General features: G+C 47.2%; 1 protein-coding gene across 5 annotated transcripts in view; it reads right to left on the bottom strand.

Annotated features, from left to right (window-relative positions):
* Positions 1–18321, bottom strand: part of WRN (WRN RecQ like helicase) — a 294980-nt gene that overhangs the window by 4806 nt on the left and 271853 nt on the right. For all 5 annotated transcript variants that reach the window (XM_063920020.1, XM_063920018.1, XM_063920019.1 and 2 more), the window contains exons 33-34: positions 5606–5826; positions 5052–5207 (exon numbers count right to left, since the gene is read on the bottom strand). In XM_063920020.1, coding sequence (XP_063776090.1) covers positions 5052–5207; positions 5606–5826 — 377 coding nt within the window. The remainder of the gene's footprint in view (positions 1–5051; positions 5208–5605; positions 5827–18321) is intronic.

Genomic DNA, 18321 nt, shown 5'->3' on the forward strand with positions numbered 1-18321 from the left:
TGAGAGGCAGATGAGGGAACACATACACTGACTGGTACACCCACGGTGTTACCAGAGCGTCTACAGCTATTGCCTGAGGGTCCCTTGACCTGGCGCAATACCTGTCGAGTTTTTCCCAACGGTTTATAATCATGTGGAAGACTTCTGGGTGAAGTCCCCACTCTCCCGGGTGGAGGTCGTGTCTGCTGAGGAAGTCTGCTTCCCAGTTGTCCACTCCCGGAATTGCTGACAGTGCTATCACATGATTTTCCGCCCAGCGAAGAATCCTTGCAGCTTCTGCCATTGCCCTCCTGCTTCTTGTGCCACCCTGTCTGTTTACGTGGGTGACTGCCGTGATGTTGTCCGACTGGATCAACACCGGCTGACCTTGAAGCAGAGGTCTTGCTAAGCTTAGAGCATTGTAAATGGCCCTTAGCTTCAGGATATTTATGTGAAGTGATGTCTCCAGGCTTGACCATAAGCCCTGGAAATTCCTTCCCTGTGTGACTGCTCCCCAGCCTCGCAGGCTGGCATCAGTGGTCACCAGGACCCAGTCCTGAATGCCGAATCTGCGGCCCTCTAGAAGATGAGCACTCTGCAACCAACACAGGAGGGACACCCTTGTTCTTGGTGACAGGGTTATCCGCTGATGCATCTGAAGATGCGACCCGGACCATTTGTCCAGCAGGTCCCACTGGAAAGTTCTTGCGTGGAATCTGCCGAATGGGATTGCTTCGTAGGAAGCCACCATTTTACCCAGAACCCTTGTGCATTGATGCACTGAGACTTGGCTCGGTTTTAGGAGGTTCCTGACTAGCTCGGATAACTCCCTGGCTTTCTCCTCCGGGAGAAACACCTTTTTCTGGACTGTGTCCAGGATCATCCCTAGGAACAGAAGACGAGTCGTCGGAACCAGCTGCGATTTTGGAATATTGAGAATCCAATCGTGCTGCCGCAACACTACCTGAGATAGTGCTACACCGACCTCCAACTGTTCCCTGGATCTTACCCTTATCAGGGAATCGTCCAAGTAAGGGATAACTAAAATTCCCTTCCTTCGAAGGAATATCATCATTTCGGCCATTACCTTGGTAAAGACCCGGGGTGCCGTGGACCATCCATACGGCAGCGTCTGAACTGATAGTGACAGTTCTGTACCATAAACCTGAGGTACCCTTGGTGAGAAGGGTAAATTTGGACATGAAGGTAAGCATCCTCGATGTCCCGAGACATCATGTAGTCCCCTTCTTCCAGGTTCGCAATCACTGCTCTGAGTGACTCAATCTTGAATTTGAACCTCTGTATGTAAGTGTTCAAAGATTTTAGATTTAGAATCGGTCTCACCGAGCCGTCCAGCTTCGGTACCACAACAGTGTGGAATAATACCCCGTTCCCTGTTGCAGGAGGGGTACCTTGATTATCACCTGCTGGGAATACAGCTTGTGAATGGCTTCCAAAACTGTCTCCCTGTCAGAAGGAGACATCGGTAAAGCAGACTTTAGGAAACGGCGAGGGGGAGACGTCTCGAATTCCAATTTGTACCCCTGAGATATCACCTGAAGGATCCAGGGGTCTACTTGCGAGTGAGCCCATTGCGCGCTGAAATTCATTGAGACGGGCCCCCCACCGTGCCTGATTCTGCTTGTAAAGCCCCAGCGTCATACTGAGGGCTTGGCAGAGGCGGGAGAGGGTTTCTGTTCCTGGGAACTGGCTGATTTCTGCAGCCTTTTTCCTCTCCCTCTGTCACGGGGCAGAAATGAGGAACCTTTTGCCCGCTTGTCCACGAAAAGACTGCGCCTGATAATACGGCATCTTCTCATGTTCCAAATGCTGTTTGAAAACCGCATCACCTGACCACTGTCGTGTCCATAACCCTCTACTGGTAGAAATGGACAACGCACTTAGACTTGATGCCAGTCGGCAAATATTCCGCTGTGCATCACGCATATATAGAAATGCATCTTTTAAATGCTCTATAGGCAAAAATATACTGTCCCTATCTAGGGTATCAATATTTTCAGTCAGGGAATCCGACCACGCCAACCCAGCACTGCACATCCAGGCTGAGGCGATTGCTGGTCGAAGTATAACACCAGTATGTGTGTAAATACATTTTAGGATACCCTCCTGCTTTCTATCAGCAGGATCCTTAAGGGCGGCCATCTCAGGAGAGGGTAGAGCCCTTACAAGCGTGTGAGCGCTTTCTCCACCCTAGGGGGTGTTTCCCAACGCAACCTAACCTCTGGCGGGAAAGGATATAATGCCAATAACATTTTAGAAATTATCAGTTGTTATCGGGGGAAACCCACGCATCATCACACACACCTCATTTAATTTCTCAGATTCAGGAAAACTACAGGTAGTTTTTCCTCACCGAACATAATACCCCTTTTTGGTGGTACTCGTATTATCAGAAATGTGTAAAACATTTTTCATTGCCTCCATCATGTAACGTGTGGCCCTACTGGAAGTCACATTTGTCTCTTCACCGTCGACACTGGAGTCAGTATCCGTGTCGGCGTCTATATCTGCCATCTGAGGTAACGGGCGCTTTAGAGCCCCTGACGGCTATGAGACGTCTGGACAGGCACAAGCTGAGTAGCCGGCTGTCTCATGTCAACCACTGTCTTTTATACAGAGCTGACACTGTCACGTAATTCCTTCCAACAGTTCATCCACTCAGGTGTCGACCCCCTAGGGGGTGACATCACTATTACAGGCAATCTGCTCCGTCTCCACATCATTTTTCTCCTCATACATGTCGACACAAACGTACCGACATACAGCACACACACAGGGAATGCTCTGATAGAGGACAGGACCCCACTAGCCCTTTGGGGAGACAGAGGGAGAGTTTGCCAGCACACACCAGAGCGCTATATATATACACGGATAACCTTATATAAGTGTTTTTCCCCTTATAGCTGCTGTATCTTTAATACTGCGCGTAATTAGTGCCCCCCCTCTATTTTTTAACACTTTCTGTAGTGTAGTGACTGCAGGGGAGAGCCAGGGAGCTTCCCTCCAACGGAGCTGTGAGGGAAAATGGCGCCAGTGTGCTGAGGAGATAGGCTCTGCCCCCTTATCGGCGGCCTTATCTCCCGTTTTTCTATGTATTCTGGCAGGGGTTAAATGCATCCATATAGCCCAGGAGCTATATGTGATGCAGTTTTTGCCATCCAAGGTGTTTTTATTGCGTCTCAGGGTGCCCCCCCCAGCGCCCTGCACCCTCAGTGACCGGAGTGTGAAATGTGCTGAGAGCAATGGCGCACAGCTGCAGTGCTGTGCGCTACCTTGTTGAAGACAGGACGTCTTCTGCCGCCGATTTTCCGGACCTCTTCTGTCTTCTGGCTCTGTAAGGGGGCCGGCGGCGCGGCTCTGGGACCCATCCATGGCTGGGCCTGTGATCGTCCCTCTGGAGCTAATGTCCAGTAGCCTAAGAAGCCCAATCCACTCTGCACGCAGGTGAGTTCGCTTCTTCTCCCCTTAGTCCCTCGATGCAGTGAGCCTGTTGCCAGCAGGTCTCACTGAAAATAAAAAACCTAAAACTAAACTTTTCACTAAGCAGCTCAGGAGAGCCACCTAGTGTGCACCCTTCTCGTTCGGGCACAAAATCTTAACTGAGGCTTGGAGGAGGGTCATGGGGGGAGGAGCCAGTGCACACCAGGTAGTTCTAAAGCTTTACTAGGGTGCCCAGTCTCCTGCGGAGCCGCTATTCCCCATGGTCCTTACGGAGTCCCCAGCATCCACTTAGGACGTTAGAGAAATATATTTTTTAAGTTATCAAATATGGAACACATACATGTTAGATGCACAATGTTAAACACACTAAAAATATAGCCAATTTGTATACAGATTATTAGGCAAAAACAGACCATCTGGGTCATTAACTTATAATTGGCATACTAAAAATATCCAGAAATGTTAAATAATCATTTAAAGCAGTGATGAGCAAAAGGTGGACATGTCAAAGCCTTCACTTGCAGTATGCAGATCTTCTCTGCTCTGACATGTTTGTTTATTATAGCTTGTAACACTTGATTAAAATGCTGCTAAGTTAACTCAGTGCATTTAACCAAAGAATGAGAAATCTGGCAGCATGGATGGTGCAATGGTTAGAATTGCTGCCTCACAGCACTGAGGCTATAAGTTTGATTCCTACCATTGCCCTAACTGTGTGGAGTTTGTATATTCTCCCCGTGCTTGCGTGGATTTCCTCCGGGTACTCCAGTTTCCTCCCACAATCCAAAAATATACTGGTAGGTAAATGGTCTCCCACAAAAGTGAACCCAGTGTGTAAGTATGTGCATGTACATGTGATTAGGGCAGATTATATGGGTCAAGTTGTTCTTATCTACTGTCAAATTCTAGGTTTGTATGTTATTACTGAGATTAAGTTAGAGATTGATTAGAGAACCACACATGTGGCCCTATCGCTGTTTTAAAGGATGATGCCACAAAAACGAAAAAATTCATTTTTATGCTTACGTTAAATCCATTTCTCTGAGTCCAGTGGGAGACACTGGAATATGCTGGGTATATAGCGCATTACAGGAAATTGGGCACTTTCCTATTTGCCTCCAAAATGTCTAGCTCCTCACTCTCTATACCTCAGAAGCATGAATAGAAGCTTCAGTATTTATTTATTTTTATTATACCAAAGCCCCAAGGACAGAACATGAGGGAAGACAGAGACCACCTTTGTTCCACAGGAACAATAACCAAACCATATTTAACACATCTCTCCGTCTTTGTTTTAATATTTGCTGAGTTCTATGCTCATTTCAGGTTGTTTAACATATTAATACAAGTTAAGATTTAATAGTGTATCACACCAGGCCCCACTCCCTCTTTCCTTGTTCTAATTTGCTCTGTATTGTTGTCAGTGATTGTACCATCCCCTTACTTCACACTAAGGAGTCTGATCTTTAGTTAAATAATTATATATATATATATATATATATATATATATATATATATATATATATTTTTGTATTATAATATAGCAATCTCTGATGCAGTCAATTAATTACCATGTGTGCTCAAAAATATTTCAGTGAAAAGAGTTTTACCTGTATTTGTGAATCTGAGAATAGCTCCTCAGTGTCTTCATCCACCACAGGCTGATTCCATGAGGCAAGTTTGATAGGGGCTATGACAGAGGCCTTAGGCACTTCTGGTTGAAGTGAACACTTCTGGGCACTACCCATACTCTCGTCCAATGGCTTCTGAAATAAAATAACATAGAACATATGTTTGAGAAGTCAGAGCAAACCTCATACAAGTACTGCAGCAACAGGATCTGATTGGCGGAAAGTGATGGTTTTAAAATATTGAACTATAAGCTTGTTATGGTCAGTGATAGGTTAAGTGCACAACAGGAAATTATGCTACAGTATATAAAGGCTGTAACTTACTTGGCACAGTACATGGAAGAGTTCTAATAAAAATGCTCCCTCAATTACCCTGCAGTGTATGCTGTTCACACTAATTTTGCCTAAAACAGGATATTCTTTGTTTTGACATTTATTGGGGCCTGTTATTAAAGCACATGATTCCAATTCCCATTGGTCTTAGAATAAAACGTCCAATAGATAATCAGTGATGTTAGGGTGGCAATCCAAACCTTCTTTTCAATCCAACTGTCCAACTTGTGTTTGGGCTGTGTGCACTCCTGCGACGGAACCCTGGGCCCCACAGCAGGGCTTTGTGCCGATTCACTGGCCAAGCATATTGACTTTCTTCCTGTCTCACCCTCCTTTTCAAGCAGAGCAATCACCATTCTTATTAGGTAGATGTCAAGTTCTGGTGCCAGCAAAGACCGAATAGCTTGAAAACTTGATAGATCTTTAAATTCAAATAAAACAAAGAATACAAATATTTTTTTTTATTTAAGAACACATTTTTTCAATAAATAAGAACTAGGATTTCCCTGCTTTATAGTGTAAATGGAGAATACTAGCAAGACATTTTTGTGTGCGGTGAAATACGATAAGACCATTTCTCTCTACAGAAGTTCTATATTGCTTAGCATATGCTACTTCCTACTAAGGGAGGTATTTTGAATTAGTGCCGTTTTTTCATCTAGGCGAAAAAAGACTGCACTTTTTGCTAAAGGCATTGGCGAAAATGGCCTACAATTGAAGACGTAGGGGGGTAAATTCAAAAGCTCTGAAAATGCCGGAGCTAATTGAATACCCTCTAATACTGTCGTTTTGTTTTAGTGATATTTTCAAATTGTATTACAGTCAATAAGACATGGGACAGAAAGATCACTGCAGATTTCAATATTGTGAAATGAAACTATGCCTAGAAATTAATATTTCCATTCTCTTCTTCTAGAGATAACTTGTCACCTACACACAGCAGCGGTACCCATTTGTAGGCTAAGTATGCAGATTATCAATTCAGTAGGGCCCAGTGACATCATTGAGGTACTGGATGGAAGGTTGAGGCACTGAATTAATAGGTTACATGGTTCATGAATATTGACTCACCCCAAAAATGGCTGCATTCAATTTGAATAGGTGACTTTTAAATTTTCACACGCTTGAACAGATAAAGTGTTAATGAATATACACTGTTGATCAAATGATTATTCCAACCCCATATTTCCAGTTTTTATTGTAACTAACGCAGTGTAATGACTCAATGGGGGTCATTTCGAGTTGATCGCTCGCTGCCGATTTTTGCAGCAAAGTGATTAGGTAAAAAAGCGGCAAAACTGCGCATGCGTATGCACCGCAATGCGCAGGCACGTCGTACAGGTACATAGAGGATCAGTGGTGGGCGATGGATTTAGCGAAGATTCCATTCGCACAGCCGACTGCAAGGAGATTGACAGGAAGAAGGTGTTTATGGGTGTCAACTGACCATTTTCTGGGAGTGTTTGGAAAAACGCAGGCGTGTCCAAGCGTTTGCAGGGCGGGTGTCTGACGTTAATTCCGGGACCGGACAGGCAGAAGTGATCGCAAGGGCTGAGTAAGTCCAGAACTACTCTGAAACTGCAAAAAACTATTTCGTCTCGCTCCGCTGCACACGCGTTCGCACACTTGCAAAGCGAAAATACACTCCCCCCGTGGGCAGCGACTATGCTTTTGCACAGCTGCTAAAAGTAGCTAACAAGCGACCAACTCGGAATGAGGGCCAATGTACTTTGATATTAGAGCCTAGAACAAAACAAACAATAAGGGCCAACAAAAGAAATCCTAGAATCATTTTTTTTTTAAACAAAATTGAAACTACATTTTTTACTTGTCACAGTTATCACCTATTGCAGATATAAATGCCCAGCACACTCGGGGCTATCCTTCTACAATGGAAGGCAAATATTGTTTGGGAAGTTCTTCCCAGCACTCTTGCAGAAGTTCCCACAAATGTGTTGCACTTGTAGGTTGTTTTGATTTCACCCTTCTGTCTAGTTCATCCCAAACCAGCTTGATGGGTTATAAATCTGGAGACTCTGCTGGCCTTTCTATGATTTGAAGGCGATGGTCTTGTTCTTTTCCTCAAAATGTCATTCTGACATACAGAAGCCTGGAAGTGAAGTTTTGAGTCATTCTCTTACTGTAGGATGAACTAGGTATAGACTAGAAAATGCTGCACAGCACTGCAAAATGCTGTGGTAGTCCTTTTGGTTTATGGTGCCTGTTACTCTGTGCAAGCCAAAGCTTGTTTTCTCTAACGTCCTAGTGGATGCTGGGGACTCCGTCAGGACCATGGGGATTAGCGGCTCCGCAGGAGACAGGGCACAAAAATAAAGCTTTAGGATCAGGTGGTGTGCACTGGCTCCTCCCCCTATGACCCTCCTCCAAGCCTCAGTTAGGTTTTTGTGCCCGTCCGAGCAGGGTGCAATCTAGGTGGCTCTCCTAAAGAGCTGCTTAGAAAAAGTTTTTAGGTTTTTTATTTTCAGTGAGTCCTGCTGGCAACAGGCTCACTGCATCGAGGGACTTAGGGGAGAGAAGTCAACTCACCTGCGTGCAGGATGGATTGGCTTCTTAGGCTACTGGACACCATTAGCTCCAGAGGGATCGAACACAGGCCCAGCCATGGAGTCCGGTCCCGGAGCCTCGCCGCCGACCCCCCTTGCAGATGCCGAAGATGGAAGAGGTCCAGAAGCAGGCGGCAGAAGACTTTTCAGTCTTCCTGAGGTAGCGCACAGCACTGCAGCTGTGCGCCATTGTTGTCAGCACACTTCACACAGCGGTCACGGAGGGTGCAGGGCGCTGGGGGGGCGCCATGGGCAGCAATGTATAATACCTTTTTATGGCTAAAAAATACATCACATATAGCCCTTGAGGCTATATGGATGTATTTAACCCCTGCCAGATCTCACAAACTCCGGAGAAGAGCCCGCCGAAATAGGGGGCGGGGCTTATTCTCCTCAGCACACAGCGCCATTTTCCTGCTCAGCTCCGCTGTGAGGAAGGCTCCCAGGACTCTCCCCTGCACTGCACTACAGAAACAGGGTAAAACAGAGAGGGGGGGCACTTTTTTTGGCGATATTACTATATTTAAGCTGCTATAAGGATACAACACTTATATAGGGTTGTTCCCATATATATTATAGCGCTTGGGTGTGTGCTGGCAAACTCTCCCTCTGTCTCCCCAAAGGGCTAGTGGGGTCCTGTCTTCAATAGAGCATTCCCTGTGTGTCTGCTGTGTGTCGGTACGTGTGTGTCGACATGTATGAGGACGATGTTGGTGTGGAGGCAGAGCAATTGCCGGTAATGGTGATGTCACCCCCCAGGGAGTCGACACCGGAATGGATGGCTTTGTTTATGGAATTACGTGATAATGTCAGCAAAAATCAGTTGACGACATGAGACGGCCGGGAAACCAGTTAGTACCTGCCCAGGCGTCTCAGACACCGTCAGGGGCTGTAAAACGCCCTTTACCTCAGTCGGTCGACACAGACCCAGACACGGACACTGAATCTAGTGTCGACGGTGAAGAAACAAACATATTTTCCAGTAGGGCCACACGTTATATGATCACGGCAATGAAGGAGGCTTTGCATATCTCTGATACTACAAGTACCACAAAAAGGGGTATTATGTGGGGGGTGAAAAAACTACCTGTAGTTTTTCCTGAATCAGAGGAATTGAATGATGTATGTGATGAAGCGTGGGTTAACCCAGATAGAAAAGTGCTAATTTCAAAAAAGTTATTGGCATTATACCCTTTCCCGCCAGAGGTTAGGGCGCGCTGGGAAACACCCCCTAAGGTGGATAAGGCGCTCACACGCTTATCAAAACAAGTGGCGTTACCGTCTCCTGATACGGCCGCCCTCAAGGATCCAGCTGATAGGAGGCTGGAAACTACCCTAAAAAGTATATACACACATACTGGTGTTATACTGCGACCAGCCATCGCCTCAGCCTGGATGTGCAGTGCTGGGGTGGTCTGGTCGGATTCCCTGACTGAAAATATTGATACCCTGGATAGGGACAGTATTTTACAGACTTTAGAGCAATTAAAGGATGCTTTTCTTTATATGCGAGATGCTCAGAGGGATATTTGCACTCTGGCATCGAGAGTAAGTGCGATGTCCATATCTGCCAGAAGAAGTTTATGGACACGACAGTGGTCAGGTGATGCGGATTCCAAGCGGCATATGGAAGTATTGCCGTATAAAGGGGAGGAATTATTTGGCGTCGGTCTATCGGATTTGGTGGCCACGGCAACTGCCGGGAAATCCACCTTTTTACCTCAGACCCCCTCCCAACAGAAAAAGACACCGTCTTTTCAGCCGCAGTCCTTTCGGTCCTATAAGAAGCGGGCAAAAGGACAGTCATATCTGCCCCGAGGCAGAGGAAAGGGTAAGAGAGGGCAGCAAGCAGCTCCTTCCCAGGAACAGAAGCCCTCCGCGGGTTCTGCAAAGCCCTCAGCATGACGCTGGGGCTTTACAAGCGGACTCAGGAACGGTGGGGGGTCGACTCAAGAATTTCAGCGCGCAGTGGGCTTGCTCACAGGTGGACCCCTGGATCCTGCAGGTAGTATCTCAGGGTTACAGGTTGGAATTCGAGAAGTCTCCCCCTCGCCGGTTCCTAAAGTCTGCTTTGCCAACGTCTCCCTCAGACAGGGCGACGGTATTGGAAGCCATTCACAAGCTGTTTTCTCAGCAGGTGATAGTCAAGGTACCCCTCCTACAACAGGAAAAGGGGTATTACTCCACGCTATTTGTGGTACCGAAGCCGGACGGCTCGGTAAGACCTATTCTAAATCTGAAATCTTTGAACCTGTACATACAAAAATTCAAGTTCAAGATGGAATCACTCAGAGCAGTGATAGCGAATCTGGAAGAAGGGGACTTTATGGTGTCCCTGGACATAAAAGATGCTTACCTGCATGTCCCAATTTGCCCTTCACATCAAGGGTACCTCAGGTTCGTGGTGCAAAACTGTCATTATCAGTTTCAGACGCTGCCGTTTGGATTGTCCACGGCACCTCGGGTCTTTACCAAGGTAATGGCCGAAATGATGATTCTTCTTCGAAGAAGAGGCGTATTAATTATCCCTTACTTGGACGATCTCCTGATAAGGGCAAGGTCCAGAGAACAGCTGGAGGACGGAGTAGCACTAACCCAAGTAGTGCTGCAACAACACGGGTGGATTCTGAATTTTCCAAAATCTCAGTTGACCCCGACAACACGTCTGCTGTTCCTGGGAATGATTCTGGACACGGTTCAGAAAAAGGTGTTTCTTCCGGAGGAGAAAGCCAAGGAGTTATCCGAACTTGTCAGGAACCTCCTAAAACCAGGAAAAGTGTCTGTGCATCAATGCACAAGAGTCCTGGGAAAGATGGTGGCTTCTTACGAAGCAATCCCATTCGGCAGATTCCACGTACGAACTTTTCAGTGGGATCTGCTGGACAAATGGTCCGGATCGCATCTGCAGATGCATCAGCGGATAACCTTATCGCCACGGACAAGGGTGTCTCTTCTGTGGTGGTTGCAGAGTGCTCATCTGTTAGAAGGCCGCAGATTCGGCATACAGGACTGGGTCCTGGTGACCACGGATGCTAGTCTGAGAGGCTGGGGAGCGGTCACACAGGGAAGAAACTTCCAGGGAGTATGGTCAAGCCTGTAGATGTCTCTTCACATAAATATACTGGAGCTAAGAGCGATTTACAATGCTCTAAGCCTGGCAAAACCCCTGCTTCAGGGTCAGCCGGTGTTGATCCAGTCGGACAACATCACGGCAGTCGCCCACGTAAACAGACAGGGCGGCACAAGAAGCAGGAGAGCAATGGCAGAAGCTGCAAGGATTCTTCGCTGGGCGGAAGATCATGTGATAGCACTGTCAGCAGTGTTCATTCCGGGAGTGGACAACTGGGAAGCAGACTTCCTCAGCAGACACGATCTACACCCGGGAGAGTGGGGACTTCATCCAGAAGTCTTCCACATGATTGTGAACCGTTGGGAAAAACCAAAGGTGGATATGATGGCGTCTCGCCTCAACAAAAAACTGGACAGGTATTGCGCCAGGTCAAGAGACCCTCAGGCAATAGCTGTGGACGCTCTGGTAACACCGTGGGTGTTCCAGTCAGTGTATGTGTTTCCTCCTCTGCCTCTCATACCCAAAGTACTGAGAATTATACGGCAAAGGGGAGTAAGAACGATACTCGTGGCTCCGGATTGGCCAAGAAGAACTTGGTACCCGGAACTTCAGGAGATGCTCACGGAAAATCCGTGGCCTCTACCTCTAAGACGGGACCTGATTCAGCAGGGACCGTGTCTATTCCAAGACTTACCGCGGCTGCGTTTGACGGCGTGGCGGTTGAACGCCGAATTCTAAGGGAAAAAGGCATTCCAGAAGAGGTCATTCCTACACTGGTTAAAGCCAGGAAGGAGGTGACTGCACAACATTATCACCGCATTTGGAGAAAATATGTTGCGTGGTGTGAGGCCAGGAAGGCCCCCACGGAGGAATTTCAATTGGGTCGATTCCTACATTTCCTACAAACAGGATTGTCTATGGGCCTAAAGTTGGGGTCCATTAAGGTTCAAATTTCGGCCCTGTCGATTTTCTTCCAGAAAGAATTGGCTTCAGTTCCTGAAGTCCAGACTTTTGTAAAAGGAGTACTACATATACAGCCCCCGGTTGTGCCCCCAGTGGCTCCGTGGGACCTTAATGTAGTTTTGGATTTTCTCAAATCCCATTGGTTTGAGCCACTCAAATCGGCGGATTTGAAATATCTTACATGGAAAGTAACCATGCTACTGGCCCTGGCTTCAGCCAGGAGAGTGTCAGAATTGGCGGCTTTATCGTATAAAAGCCCATATCTGATTTTCCATTCGGACAGGGCAGAACTGCGGACGCGTCCTCATTTTCTGCCTAAGGTGGTGTCAGCGTTTCACCTGAACCAGCCTATTGTGGTGCCTGCGGCTACTAGCGATTTGGAGGATTCCAAGTTGCTGGACGTTGTCAGGGCATTGAAAATATATATTTCAAGGACGGCTGGAGTCAGAAAATCTGACTCGCTGTTTATACTGTATGCACCCAACAAGCTGGGTGCTCCTGCTTCTAAGCAGACGATTGCTCGTTGGATTTGTAGCACAATTCAACTTGCACATTCTGTGGCAGGCCTGCCACAGCCTAAATCTGTCAAGGCCCATTCCACAAGGAAGGTGGGCTCATCCTGGGCGGCTGCCCGAGGGGTCTCGGCATTACAACTCTGCCGAGCAGCTACGTGGTCGGGGGAGAACACGTTTGTAAAATTCTACAAATTTGATACCCTGGCTAAAGAGGACCTGGAGTTCTCTCATTCGGTGCTGCAGAGTCATCCGCACTCTCCCGCCCGTTTGGGAGCTTTGGTATAATCCCCATGGTCCTGACGGAGTCCCCAGCATCCACTAGGACGTTAGAGAAAATAAGATTTTACTTACCGATAAATCTATTTCTCGTAGTCCGTAGTGGATGCTGGGCGCCCATCCCAAGTGCGGATTGTCTGCAATACTTGTACATAGTTATTGTTACAAAAAAATCGGGTTGTTCTTGTTGTGAGCCGTCTGTTCAGAGGCTCCTACATTGTCATACTGTTAACTGGGTTCAGATCACAAGTTGTACGGTGTGATTGGTGTGGCTGGTATGAGTCTTACCCGGGATTCAAAATCCTTCCTTATTGTGTACGCTCGTCCGGGCACAGTATCCTAACTGAGGCTTGGAGGAGGGTCATAGGGGGAGGAGCCAGTGCACACCACCTGATCCTAAAGCTTTATTTATGTGCCCTGTCTCCTGCGGAGCCGCTAATCCCCATGGTCCTGACGGAGTCCCCAGCATCCACTACGGACTACGAGAAATAGATTTATCGGTAAGTAAAATCTTATTTTTTTACACGCTGGGAAGCAATACACACTGAGCAACCATACTTTTGCTGACTCAACAGCATACACAAACCCTGCATGAAGAACCAATGATTTCACAATTTAATTCATTGGTCCATAAGGCCTTCTTCCAGGCTTCAGTAGTCACTAGTGGTGCTTTATGGCAAGCCTATTTTGAATTGCTGAAGGATAACAGTAAGATCTTAACACATTACTTCTTCATTGAAAATGGCTTGTTATAACTCAGAAATTAACTTCTATTTTTGCTCAACAAAAATAAGATTTTACTTACCGGTAAATCTATTACTCGTAGTCCGTAGTGGATGCTGGGGACTCCGTAAGGACCATGGGGAATAGACGGGCTCCGCAGGAGACAGGGCACTTTAAGAAAGAATTTGGATACTGGTGTGCACTGGCTCCTCCCTCTATGCCCCTCCTCCAGACCTCAGTTAAGGAAACTGTGCCCGGAAGAGCTGACAGTACAAAGAAAGGATTTTGGAATCCAGGGCAAGACTCATACCAGTCACACCAATCACACCGTATAACTCGTGATAAACTTACCCAGTTAACAGTATGAACAACAACAGAGCATCAGATCCACCCTGATGCAACCAGCATAACCCTTATTTAAGCAATAACTATATATAAGTATTGCAGAAGAAGTCCGCACTTGGGACGGGTGCCCAGCATCCACTACGGACTACGAGAAATAGATTTACCGGTAAGTAAAATCTTATTTTCTCTAACGTCCTAGTGGATGCTGGGGACTCCGTAAGGACCATGGGGATTATACCAAAGCTCCCAAACGGGCGGGAGAGTGCGGATGACTCTGCAGCACCGAATGAGCAAACACAAGGTCCTCCTCAGCCAGGGAATCAAACTTGTAGAACTTTGCAAAGGTGTTTGAACCTGACCAAGTAGCCACTCGGCAAAGCTGTAATGCCGAGACCCCTCGGGCAGCCGCCCAAGAAGAGCCCACCTTCCTTGTGGAATGGGCCTTAACTGATCTAGGCAGCGGCAACTCAGCCGCAGAATGAGCCTGCTGAATCGTGTTACAGATCCAGCGAGCAATAGTTTGCTTTGAAGCAGGCGCCCCAAGCTTGTTGGAAGCATACAGGATAAACAAAGATTCTGTTTTCCTGACCCTAGCCGTTCTGGCTACATAAACCTTCAAAGCCCTGACCACATCTAGTAACTCGGAATCCTCCAAGTCACGAGTAGCCACAGGCACCACAATAGGTTGGTTCATAGGATGACACCACTTTTGGCAGAAATTGTGGACGGGTCCGCAATTCTGCCCTGTCCATATGGAATACCAGATAGGGGCTTTTATGTGACAAAGCCGCTAATTCTGACACACGCCCAGCTGAAGCCAAGGCTAATAGCATGACCACCTTCCACGTGAGAAATTTTAACTCCACGGTTTTGAGTGGCTCAAACCAGTGTGACTTCAGGAAACTCAACACCACGTTAAGATCCCAAGGTGCCACTGGAGGCACAAAAGGGGGCTGAATATGCAGCACTCCCTTTACAAACGTCTGGACTTCAGGAAGAGAAGCCAGTTCTTTTTTAAAGAAAATGGATAGAGCCGAAATCTGGACCTTAATGGAACCCAATTTCAGGCCCAAAGTCACTTCCGACTGTAGGAAGTGAAGGAAACGGCCCAGCTGGAATTCCTCCGTAGGGGCATTCGTGGCCTCACACCAAGCAACATATTTTCGCCATATACGGTGATAATGTTTAGCCGTCACGTCCTTCCTAGCCTTTATCAGCGTAGGAAGAACCTCATCCGGAATGCCTTTTTCTGCTAGGATCCGGCGTTCAACCGCCATGCCGTCAAATGCAGCCGCGGTAAGTCTTGGAACAGACAGGGCCCCTGTTGCAACAAGTCCTCTGTGAGCATTTCTTGCAGATCCGGATACCAAGTCCTTCTTGGCCAATCTGGAACAATGAGTATTGTTCTCACTCTTCTTTTACTTATGATTCTCAGCACCTTTGGTATGAGAGGAAGAGGAGGAAATACATAAATCGATTGGAACACCCACGGTGTCACTAGTGCGTCTACAGCTATCGTCTCTTGACCTGGCGCAATATCTCTGTAGCTTTTTGTTGAGGCGGGATGCCATCATGTCCACCTGTGGCAGTTCCCACCGCCTTGCAATCTGCGTGAAGACTTCTTGATGAAGTCCCCACTCTCCCGGATGGAGGTCGTGCCTGCTGAGGAAGTCTGCTTCCCAGTTGTCCACTCCCGGAATGAACACTGCTGACAGTGCTCTTACGTGATTCTCCGCCCAGTGAAGAATTCTGGCGGCTTCTACCATGAGCCACTGCGGTGATATTGTCTGACTGAATCAGAACCGGTTGGTCGTGAAGCAGGGACTCCGCTTGACGTAGGGCGTTGTATATGGCCCTTAGTTCCAGGATGTTGATGTGAAGGCAAGTCTCCTGACTTGACCACAGCCCTTGGAAATTTCTTCCCTATGTGACTGCCCCCCACCCTCGGAGGCTTGCATCTGTGGTCACCAGGACCCAGTCCTGAATGCCGAATCTGCGACCTTCGAGACCAGAGTGCAGCCACCACAGGAGAGACACCCTGGCCCTGGGGGATAGGGTGATTAACCGATGCATCTGAAGATGTGATCCGGACCACTTATCCAGTAAGTCCCATTGGAAGGTCCTCGCATGGAACCTGCCGAAGGGAATGGCCTCGTATGATGCCACCATCCTTCCCAGGACTCGAGTGCAGTGATGCACTGACACCTGTTTTGGTTTTAATAGATTCCTGACCAGTGTCACGAGCTCCTGAGCTCTCTCTATCGGGAGATAATCCCTTTTCTGGTCTGTGTCTAGGATCATGCCTAGGAGAGGCAGATGAGCTGTAGGAACCAACTGCGACTTTGGAATATATAGAATCCAACCGTGTTGCCGTTACACTTCCAGAGAAAGAGATACGCTGTTCAGCCACTGCTCTCTTGATCTCGCTTTTATGAGGAGATCGTCCAAGTACGGGATAATTGTGACACCTTGCTTCCGCAGGAGCACCATCATTTCCACCATTACCTTGGTGAACAGTCTCGGGGCCGTGGAGAGACCAAACGGCAACGTCTGAAATTGGTAATGACAATCCCGTACCGCAATTCTGAGGTACGCCTGATGAGGTGGATAAATGGGGACATGAAGGTATGCATCCTTTATGTCCCGAGTCACCATAAAATCTCCCCCTTTCAGGCTTGCAATGACCGCTCTTAGCGATTCCATCTTGAACTTGAACCTTTTCAGGTATATGTTCAGGGATTTTAAATTCAATATGGGTCTGACCGAACCGTCCGGTTTCAGGACTACCACATGGTCGAATAATAACCCCCTCCTTGTTGAAGGAGGGGAACCTTGACCACCACCTGTTGAAGATACAATTTGTGAATTGCAATTAACACTGTTTCCCTCTCGTGGGGGGAAGCTGGCAGGGACGTCGGTGAGGGGGCATCTTCTCAAAGTCCAGCTTGTATCCCTGAGACACAATATCTATTGCCCAGGGATCTAACAGGGAGTGAACCCACTTGTGGCTGAACTTACGAAGGCGTGCCCCCACCGGGCCTAGCTCCGCCTGTGGAGCCCCAGCGTCATGCGGTGGATTTTTGTAGAGGCCGGGGAGGACTTCTGTTCCTGGGAACTAGCTGTGTTGTGCAGCTTCTTTCCTCTGCCCCCACCTCTGGCAAGAAAGGACGCACCTCGGACTTTCTTGTTTCTTTGTTCGAAAGGCTGCATTTGATAATGTCGTGCTTTCCTAGGCTGTGCAGGAATATAAGGCAAAATATCAGAATTACCAGCTATAGCTGTGGAGACCAGGTCCGAGAACCCTTCTCCGCACAATCCTCAGCCTTCCATATGCCTCTTAAGTCGGCATCATCTGTCCATTGCATATTCTACAGGACACGTCAAGCAGAAATCGACATAGCTTTGACTCTAGGACCCAGTATACTCATGTCTCTTTGGGCATGTTTTATATATATATATATATATATATATATATATATATATATATATATAAATCTCTTAAGACAGCATCTTTAATATGTATATATATCTCTATATATATATATCTACATACTAGGGTCTCAATCTCTGCTGATAAGGTACCTGTCCACGCTGCCACAGCGCTATAAACCCATGCCGACACAATCGCCGGTCTTAGTAGTGTACCAGAATGTGCACGCTATCTGCAGGATCCCTGACAATAGCTGTTACGTCAGGGCTACCTTTTGGGCAAACGTGACACCCTAGGGGAAGATTCCCATCCTATCCTGGCCCTAGTGGGGAAAGGATACTGCCTGAGAATTCTTTGTGGGAAACTGCAGTCTCTTGTCTGGAGATTCCCGCTCTTTTTCATCATGAGAGGAGGGAAATTTACCTCAGCTTTCTTCCCCTTACACATGTGTACCCTTGTGTCAGGGACAGATGAGTCATCAGTGATATGCAAATTATCTTTTATTACAATACTTTTCTGCCATTTTGGCTGTAACTTTGCATTATCGTAGTCGACACTGGAGTCAACCTCTGTGTCGATATTAGTGTTTATTATTTTGGATAGTGAGCATTGAGAGACTCTGAAGATCGCTGCGACATAGGGACAGACATGGGTAGATTTCCTGTCTGTTCTCTAATCTTTTGTGCAATAAATTTACCTTAGCACTTAATTACACATATCCAAACAGGTGTCGGCGTTGTCGACGGAGACACCCTCACACACACATATTTGCTCTATCTCCTCCTTAGGAGAGCCTTTTACCTCAGACATGTCGACACACACGTACCGACACACCACACACTCAGGGAATGCTCATCTGAAGACAATTCCCCCATAAGGCCCTTTGGAGAGACAGAGAGAGAGTATGCCAGCACACACCCCAGCGCTATTAACCCAGGAATAACACAGTAACTTACTGTTAACCCAGTAGCTGCTGTTTATATTGATTTTTGCGCCTAATTATGTGCCCCCTCTCTTTTTACCCTCTTCT

The sequence above is a fragment of the Pseudophryne corroboree genome, chromosome 1, assembly GCF_028390025.1.
Source record: "Pseudophryne corroboree isolate aPseCor3 chromosome 1, aPseCor3.hap2, whole genome shotgun sequence".
Taxonomy (NCBI): domain Eukaryota; kingdom Metazoa; phylum Chordata; class Amphibia; order Anura; family Myobatrachidae; genus Pseudophryne; species Pseudophryne corroboree.